Raw genomic sequence first — 10,084 nt, 5'->3', positions numbered from 1 at the left:
GCAACATGGTGAAACCCTGTCTCTACCAAAAAATACAAAAAATTAACTGGGCGTGGTGGTGCCTCTGGTCCTAGCTACTCGGAGGTTAGAGTGAGCCAAGATTGTGCTACTGTATTCCAGCCTGGGTGACAGAGTGAGACTCCATCGCAAAAAAAAAAAAAAGAGTTGCAAGAAATGCAGACGTTCTGTGTTCTCACAAGTTTTAACTCTGGTTTATCTAACCTTCTTTGGAAACTTTAAAAAAATGAAAAAATTCATAATTATCTTTAGATGAAAGTAGATGTAAGTTCAGTTTGGAGATAAACATGTATGTAAGGTCATTTTGTTCCTTGGTTAAGATCACCAAATCTGAAAGTCATCAGTTAAATTTACAAAGGACCATATTAAAAAAATAAAGTTTTGATTCTTTGATATTAGACATTAGTTGTAGAGGGGAAATGTTAAGCCCTTTAGTCAATTTTCATTGAGGAAAAGAATGTATTCCTAGGTTACAGAAATCAGTGACAAAAAATTATGAGTTCTAGGCTGGGTGCAGTGGCCCACACCTGTAATCCCAGCACTTTGGGAGGTCGACGTGGGTGGATCACCTGAGGCCAGGAGTTCCAGACCAGCCTGGCCAACATGGTGAAACCCTATTTCTCCTTTAAAAAAAAAACAAAAACAAAAACATTAGCCAGGCGTGGTGGCATGCTCCTGTAGTCCCAGTTAGGGAGGCTGAGACAGGAGAATTGCTTGAACCCAGGAGGCAGAGATTACAGTGAGCTGAGATGGCACCACTGCACTCCAGCCTAGGCAACCAAGAGAGACCTTGTCTCAAAAAACAAAAAAAATTACTAGTTCTTTTTTTTTTTTTTTTTAATTTGAGTTGAAGTTTCACTCTTGTTGCCCAGGCTGGAGTGCAATGGTATGATCTCAGCTCACTGCAACCTCCACCTCCCAGGTTCAAGCAGTTCTCCTGCCTCAGCCTCCCCAGTATCTGGGTTATAGGCACGTGCCACCATGCCTGGGTAATTTTTTGTATATATATTTTAGTAGAGATGGGGGTTTCACCATGTTGGCCAGGCTGGTTTTGAACTTCTGACCTCAGGTGATCCACCCGTCTCGGCCTCCCAATGTGCTGGGATTACAGGCGTGAGCCACCACAAGCGGCCACAAAATTGCTAGTTCTTATACAGGTTGTTCTTTCATGTTTAACACTGCATGTTAAAATAGTTAATTGCAAATAAATAAATAAATAAAATACTTAATTGTTTAGTATTTTTAGGAGGTGAATGATTATCAATACATTCACTGGAAACTTTTTACCTAACGTTATATTTGAAAAATGTAAATATGCCATAAAGCTAATGGCAAATGTTTCTCTTTGGATTGTGAAGTTACCTAGTTATTTATACTTACAGGTCTACAAGCAAGAACAAGAGGAGGAATTAAAGAAAAAGTTGGCAAATGACCCCAGATGGAAGAGATACAGGAGATGGATGAAGAATGAAGGGCCTGGGCGGTTAACATTTGTGGATGACTGAAGATTGATGGAATGCTACTATGCCAAACCTTAATTGTGATATTATTTTCATAACTGAATTATTTTAGAAATGTATCAATTGACTGCTGCTCAGCAGTAACTAAAATTCCTCAAGTATTTGATTAAACAGAATAATGTCGAAATTTAAACCTTCCCTTAAAACTTTATACATAAGACATTTATGATTGTTCAACTTTTATAATCTATTTGTGGATTTTGTTAAAAGATTTCACATGAAGATTTATTAGTTGCCATTTAAAATTTTTATATGTTTAGTTAAAAGATTTGACATGAAAATTTATTAGATACCATTTAAACATTTTATGTGTTATGTGTTTATTCTTCGAGAGTGTTCCCTTACTCTTTGTAATAATGCTACATTTTTCTGTTTTCATGGCCTCTGTATTTTCACAAAACACCAAAAACAGCATTTAATTATATTATCATGAGTGTTTTTCTGGACACAAACTTCAGTAGAATGACCTAACAAGTCGTTTTCATTACAGTCATTATAGGATTGAAATACGTTCAAAGTAACCTCTAGGAAAGTCTTCTGCTAGAATATCCCCCCTCTATTCATTATAATATTCTTTGTTTTTAAAGCCAGTCAAATATAATAGTCTTAATAAGATCAGAAGCTCTCCAGGAGAGTGAGTCTACCCTCATGTCCTTGTAGGATGATCTTGATTATAGTCTCATTATAGGGCTATAACTGTATTCTCAACATTTCTCCAGAAAGGACCTTGTAAAAAGGTCTTTTGTACCACAGTATTGGTTTTTTCCCCCTCTTCACTTAAAAAAAAAAAATAGCAGGCAGAAATAGCATACTGAAAAGTTGTTCATCTATTATGAAGTCCTTGAGTGGTGAAAAATCCATTGTACATGAGAACATTTCTGTGCATTTAAACTAGAAACGAGGTACATGGCTGTGTGCTCTTCTATCAACCAATGAAATGTGTTTTTACATGTGTGGCAGTGCAAGTAAATAACACATTATTTGACTTAATCAGGCATGATACTGCACCAAAGTATCAAAGTATCGGTACATATTCATGGTAGTAAGTCAGTACCCCTGTTAAAGGATTTATCCCATTGCTTCATATTAATAAAATGGTTACAATATATCACAAGTTTGTTGGTATGACATTTTAAGTGAAAAATTAACATTGCTTTCATGTAATTTTTAAGGATGAGTATAGCATATTCAATATGCAGAATCTGTTTCCAGCTAAAGTAAGCTAGTCGTTTTGAGAGCTGAGCCCCAGACAATGTGAGACAAAGCTGGAAGGCTGAGTTCCATGCATGCTAACGTAGACAAGGTAGTTAATCTGCAAGGACTTCAGTTGGCTCAATTATAAACTTGGGGAAGAGTCTGACCAGATTATCACTAGGGCCTTTTTGCAGCTCTAAAATTATTTATATTTTTGTAAACTTTAGATGAAAGTGTTTTATGCATCCATTCTATTGGAGGAGTGTGGAGAAGGTACAGAACTGAATTACAGGTAGCTGTGTTTTAGACTTCAAATGCCCACCTCTTAGCTATAGACAAAATGCCTTTCAAAGATGCTGTGGTTGCCTGTAGAGTCAGCAATCCCTGTCTTGGTGAATGTATTATCATATAGTTAACACACAATGGTATTTACCATCTAAAAACGTAAGTACGTAGCATATATTATGAGGACTAAAAAAATGTCAGTACTCGACTCTGAAAATTTTTGAATGCCTCTTTTTAACCTAGTGATAAAGTGTTAAGAGGACTGGACATGTTAGCATTCATAAAGGTTGGCTGATGAAAACAGTTCATCTTTTGATATTCTTTTGCAATCTGCCAGATTACTGTATTTCTTCCTGTCTTTGTAGAAATGTTTCCAGAATTGTCCCCAGTAGCCTGCCCACTTGGTAATGTTCGGTCAGTCTTTCGGAATCACGGTCATTGCGTGAGTCTAGATAAATGGGCCTTCCTTAACAGAAGAACTGATTCTTCCTTCTGTGAAGAACAGAAGAACTGATTCTTCCTTCTGTGAAGGAAGAGCCATTAGTTGTCACAAGTGTCAGTCAAGTCTTCTGGGTGTCCTCATTATCTGTACCCTGCCCATCCCTCACTAAAAACCCAAAACCTCTCCATTTTAGAAACATCTGGAGAAGAATCCTGGGTAGAGAACCCCACAACTCCACTTGTTAGAAAATTTTTCTTGAACTTCATTTTAGGGCTATTCCTATTTCCTTTTTGGTTGGTGTTCAAGGGTTTATACAGCATAGCTATTCAATGCTATCTGTTCATCATCATGTTACATAGTTGAGGTCTGCTAAAGTTACCCTTCAGGTTATATGAATAACAGATATTCTCATAACAGATTCCATGACTAACTCTTCACTGCCTTATTTATGAATTCTAAGTTCTACAAATCAGAGATTACAGTTTCATAACATATTAGGTACTATACCTAGGATCTTAAATAGAACCACTGAGATACAGGATTTTTTAAATTTAAAAATTTTTTTAATTTTTTAAATATCACATGAAAGAATGGTTCTGTTTAGAGAATTAATTACTATTTAGTACTATTTATGTTTAGAAAATCATAATTCATTACTTTGAGGGGTTTTGTTTTTTTGTTTTTGTTTTTTGGTTTTTTTTTGAGATGGAGTCACGCCCTGTCACCCAGGCTGGAGTACAATGGCACCATCTCGGCTCACTGCAACCTCTGCTTCCCGGGTTCAAGTGATTCCCTGCCTCAGCCTCCCAAGTAGTTGGGATTACAGGTGCCCGCCACCATGCCCGGCTAGCTTGTATTTTTAGTAGAGTCAGGTTTCATCATGTTGGCCAGGCTAGTCTCGAACTTCTGACCTCAGGTGATCCGCCCGCCTCAGCCTTCCAAAGTGCTGGAATTACAGGTGTGAGCCACCGCGCCTGGCCTAGTAGTAAACTTTTTTTTTTTAATTTATTTTTTTTATTGAGACGGAACCTTGCTGTGTCGCCAGGCTGGCGTACAGTGGCATGATCTTGGCTCACTGCAACCTCTGCCTCCTGGGTTGAAGCGATTTTCCTGCCTAAGCCTCCCAAGTAGTTGGGATTACAGGTGCCTGCCACCATGCCTGGCTAATTTTTTGTATTTTTGGTAGAGACACAATTTCACCACGTTGGCCAGGCTGGTCTCGAACTCCTGACCTCAGGTGATCTACCCGCCTCAGCCTCCCGAAGTGCTGGAATTACAGGCGTGAGCCACTGCATCTGACCCAGTAGTAAACTTTTTGTTTTTAGACTGAGTCTCACTCTGTCGCCAGGCTGGAGTGCAGTGATGGGATCTCGACTCTGCAACCTCTGCCTCCTGGGTTCAAGTGATTCTCCTGCCTCAGGCTCCTGTGTAGCTGGGACTACAGGCGCCCTCCACCATGCCCTGCTAATTTTTTATATTTTTAGTAGAGACAGGGTTTCACCATGTTGGCCAAGATGGTCTCGATCTCTTGACCTCGTGATCCACACGCCTCGGCTTCCCCAAGTGCTAGGGTTACAGGCGTGTGCCACCACGCCCAGCCAGTAGTAAACTTTTAATACCCAAACCTAGGAGATATTTTTCTTGAGTGGGGGCCAATTGCTAGGGTATCACTCAGCTAGTGTGAATCAGACTGCTGGCCACAAACTGAAAATAATGTGGAAATTAGAAGTGGCTTTTATTAGATAGTATAAATGGAATCTAGCTACTTTAAAACATTAAATCAAACCTGGCCTCTTTTGACTTAGAATTATACACTTGAAGCAAATAGATAAATGTTGGTATTGATACAAACCAGTTGTGTATGGATGAATTATAATTAAATGTTATTTATAAAACGTGATGTGGTTCACATTTAAATATTGGCAAAGGCCAAATCTAGAACCTAATAAACAAATTTACTTCATAAATTATTTCAGTAAAAACCTACATAATTAGTTGTAAACTTTAGCCTCTTAATTCTTTTTTAATTGAGATACGATAGTTGTACACACTTCAGCTTTTTTTTGGAGATAGCATCTCTTGCCCAGGCCGAGTGCAGTGACTTGATCATGGCTCACCACAGCCTTGACCTCCTGGGCTCACATGATCCTCCCACCTCAGCCTCCTGAGTAGCTGGGACTACAGGGGCTCATGCCACTGGCTGGCTAATTTTTTGATTTTTTTTTTTTTCTTTTTTTTTTTAGTCAGGGGGCTTACTATGTTGTTCAAGCTGATCTGGAACTCCTGAGCTCAAGGGATCCTCCTTTCAAAGCGCTGGGATTATAGGCATGAGCTACAGGGCCTGGACTTAGCTTCTTAATTCTTAAAGGATTTAGGATATCCTCGACAATTGTGTATGGAATGGATCATGTGGTCTCAGATCAGTGTCACAGATTCCTCCTTCCTGGTTTCATTCGGGGATGGAGAAACTTCCTGTCATGTGACAGTCTTTCCTTTATAACCTCAAGAAACAGGACATAGTGGAATGACTCTGACTTTATAACCAGATAGACCAAAGTTGACTGGGCAGGTTACTTTAACCTCTGAGCCTTGTTTTCTTTCGTGTAAAGATACTATTTCAGAGAGTTCTTAGAAGATAACGAGGGGAAAATGCCCGGCATATATTAAGTGATCAGGAAATGTGAGTTATTTCACCTTCAGAGGGATAACAAAGAGTCCCATTTGTTAAAAAAGAAATCCATGGTAACAGGAGAGTGTTTTGTAATGATTACAAACCCATTGTTTATTCTTTTTAATACATATTTTAATCCCTTACCTTGTGCAAGGCACAGTGCTAGAGTGAAGAAGTGATGCTCCTCAGGGTTAGAATTGGGTATTTTAAAAAGCAGCTGCCTGCCCTGTTGCCACCAGTGTGCAAGGTAGAGCAGTCAAGATGACGACTCAGGAAAGAAAGAAAAACCTTCAGAGATGACAGAATGATCAGCAACTTGCTAGTCTAAGGCCTACATTTAGTGAAGTGACATTTTCAGTGTAGCAAACAGATGCTTAGAATGGTTGCTCAAAAAGGCATCTAATAGCCCTAAGTTCTACCATCTCCCATTATCTCAAGAGTACCTGTGAAAATCTCTCCAGAAAAGCCGTTCTGAATCTACAAACCTGCTGGTGATTCTTTCAGCTCCTGATTCATTATTTCTAGGTTCCAAAAATAATGTAATAGGCAAAAAGAAGTAAAATAATTTGTATGGTACATGACACTGTGTCACATTAAATATAGTTAATGTGTTTTCCTACTGTTAATAATTTTGCAAACTATAGATGGTACATATTATTGTCATTTTGATATAACGTTGGCAGAAATATCTTCCCATTATGTCATTATTTTTATGGAGAAGAGTGATTCACAACCCCTTTCCTGGAAGAAGAATCCACTGTTAGTAGAAAGGTGATAAAATGCAAGTCAGAGGAGTGAACTGTAGATCCTAACAGGGAAACAAATGAAACATTTGTCATTACAAGGGTATTGACATTTCTAGAAAGTTTCTTGGAAATGAGATTTATAAGTTTGTGCTTAACCAAGGAAAAAAAAAATGTGTAACAAAATTTTAAAGATATTATACTGGTGACCCATGCATTTTAGCTGTGGTGAGAAGGAAAGAAGGGTACTGTGTCTCCATCCCTCACCGTTCAGAGCCCTGGAAATCACAGCACATGTGCGAAAGGCCTCTGGTCCTCTAGGTAAACCTGGAGTTCTCTTTTTGTTTGTTTGAGACGGTGTCTTGTTCTATTGCCCAGGCAGGAGTGCAGTGGCACGGTCTCACTGCAGCCTCCACCTCCCGGGTTCAAGCAATACTTGAATACCTCAGCCTCCCAGGTAGCTGGGACTACAGGCATGCGCCACCATGCCCGGCTAATTTTTGTATTTTAAATTAGCCGGGTGTGGTAGAAACCCACCATGTTGGCCAAACTGGTCTTGAACTCCTGACCTCAAGTGATCCACCCCGCCTCGGCCTCCCAAAGCGCTGGGATTACAGGTGTGAGCCACCATGTCTGGCCTGAATTCTCTTGAAAGCTAAAATGAAATTCTTTTCCCTGCTCCCACTTTGTGATACTGGGCAAGTCACTTCACTTTCCTTAGTGAGTCTGTTTCCTCACCTCTGAAATTGTAGACGTGCCACACTGTCTGACGGTCCCTTCAACTCTGAAGTTCCATGATGCAAAAGTAATGGATGAGAAGTCTTTTGGGGGGGAAGGTCTGGAGCATCACACAGATGGTCAGCCTTCCTCAAGTCCAAGTGGCAGCCAGCCTGCTTATCCATGGATCACAGACCACTCCTCTTGAATGGCACAAAGTAACACTGAGGTGGGCGGGGCAGTGGGTGTGTACCGCATGAAGGAGGCAGACACAGCACACCCCCTAGACTGTTCCTGCTACCTCATGGCTGATAACACACAGTACGACATGGCTGACGTGTGTCTCTTCATTAAGCGCAACTCCAAAGCCTTCATTTCTAATGATTTTGAGGTAATCTCATTATTTCAGCTGTCACTGCTGTGGAGACATCTTTCACATTAACATCTTGGCTGCTAAACATTGTCAACAGCCTAAGGGCATGTAGCAGTGCCATGGAAGTCACTTAGTTACTCCTAAACCAAACCCCACATTGTTTTTTACTCATCTCAAGCCAAGTCTTGTTTCCTAATTTCTGTTTTGGCATTAGTTCTGGCCCACTCTCTGCTACAGAACCCTTTGTCCTCTTTTCTTTGCATTTCGTGAAGTACCACTGATTTCGTTTTCTAAATTTGTTCCCCCTCATTGCTACTCTAACAGTCCTACCCAGGGCCTCATTCCAGCTACTCCCCCACCATCAGCCATCTTATCTTCTCAACTTCAGTTCATTTTGCACGTTCATCTCAGATTAATATTCCCAAAATGTCTTACCCTGTGGCTATCCCACTGTTTACCATAAACTTTTGTGTGTATGTGAGATTTTCTATGACTTCTGGCCCTAGCAACTTTGTATCTTCTGTTAGTAACTACAGCCTCCTCTATTTTTAAATTTTTTCACTCTACATGTGTGCATCACCTCCAGCTCTCCTCCATACTGCAATGTTCTTCCTTTTCTTCTGAGCCACCTGCAAGACACGTATCCCCAAAGTCCAGCTCTCACGATCTATGATGAGCCTTTCCTAATCCAGTATGTGTATCTTTGCACTGAGTTCTTTGCCATATCTTTCAAATATGAAATCATTCTATTTTGTCCTATTCATCAATCTAAGAATTGATTGTTGAATGTTCCCAACATGTACTTTCATCTCTCTACTGAAATATTTATTAATTTATTTGTGGTGAGGAAACTGGCCACTAGAGAGGGCTTTCAAATGTGCAAGTCTCCCTTTGGCCCAGGCACAGCTAATCTGAGCACATCAGTGCCACATATCCTTGCCTTCAAATAGTAATTGGGCCAGGGGTGGGGCCGAGACTCAATACCAGTCAGTGAGGTTCATTGTGGGGATATTTGCTGGAACGATTAGAAAGAGGTACTCTTGTTCCTGGGTTTACTAGATGGGGACAGTGAAAGTGTGGCGCCTTCCTTCATACCACTAGAGAAGTCAGTCTACCACCAAGGAAAATGAGGCTAATCTCAGAAAAAGCGGAGTCAAAACATGGAGGATGAGAGCCCCAAAATTATTATCTGGGTAATTGAATTCACTAGTTTAAAGTCCCTGGACTTTTCAGTTACACAAGCCAATATATTACCTTTTGCATTGTTCAGTTTAAGTGAGTTCTGACAAATACAATGATGCACAAGAATAATGACGTATTCATGATACGGAAAAAAGCAACACAAAAATGTTAAATATAGTAATGATCCCAGTTTTGTAAAACACTTATTAAAATATGCAGTAGGCCTATAATGCCAACACTTTGGGAGGCTGAGGTGGGAGGATCACCTGAGCCCAGGAGTTCAAAACGAGCCTGGCCAACATCTTGAAACCCTGTCTCTACTAAAAATACAAAAATTAGCCGGGCGTGGTGGTGTGTGTCTGTAGTCCCAGCTACTCAGGAGGCTGAGGCAGGAGGATCACCTGAGCCCAGGAGGTGGAGGCTACAGGGAGCTGTGATCACACCAGTGCGCTCCACCCTGGGTGACAGAGCAAGACCATGTCTCCAAAAAAAAAAAAAAAAAAAAAGGGGGGGGGCAGCAGAGTAGAAACAATGATGACAGTTAAATGGTGAGATGAGAGTGAGAGACGCTGAATTTAATTTTATTCTGTATGTTTCACAAAGATGTCAGGGTCTGGGATTTTATCTAATTTACCATACTCACTCCACCAAATCAGGTTTCTAAATGAGCCTGTTACTGTTTCATGGAGATCCGGTAGAGTGATCTAGCGGAGATCTACCGGATCTCCATGAAACAGTAACAGGCTCATTTAGAAACCTGTTGCAGCCTCATGAAAATCCTATGAACTATCCTTGGTTCCCTCGGGGATACTGTCTGGCAAGGCCCCTTATCTCCCCAACTCATGTCACACCTTGACTCCAGTTCTCATTTCTCAGGGGTGCGTGTTGCTGCCGCCCACTCCATCCTCGCGTCCCACGCCCTCGCGATTCCTGCACATC

At 40.5% G+C, this 10,084-nt stretch overlaps 1 protein-coding gene across 1 annotated transcript in view; it reads left to right on the top strand.

Annotated features, from left to right (window-relative positions):
- The window catches only part of DNAJC25 (DnaJ (Hsp40) homolog, subfamily C, member 25), a 14,150-nt gene extending 11,498 nt beyond the window's left edge, over positions 1 to 2,652 (top strand). Inside the window, exon 4 of the mRNA XM_011992460.1 lies at positions 1,401 to 2,652. Within this exon, the coding sequence (XP_011847850.1) occupies positions 1,401 to 1,523 (123 nt within the window). The 3' untranslated portion in view covers positions 1,524 to 2,652. The remainder of the gene's footprint in view (positions 1 to 1,400) is intronic.
- Positions 2,653 to 10,084: the final 7,432 nt, after the last annotated feature.

The sequence above is a fragment of the Mandrillus leucophaeus genome, unplaced genomic scaffold (assembly GCF_000951045.1).
Source record: "Mandrillus leucophaeus isolate KB7577 unplaced genomic scaffold, Mleu.le_1.0 Scaffold410, whole genome shotgun sequence".
Lineage (NCBI taxonomy): Eukaryota > Metazoa > Chordata > Mammalia > Primates > Cercopithecidae > Mandrillus > Mandrillus leucophaeus.
This window is presented reverse-complemented; position numbering and strand designations above follow the sequence as displayed.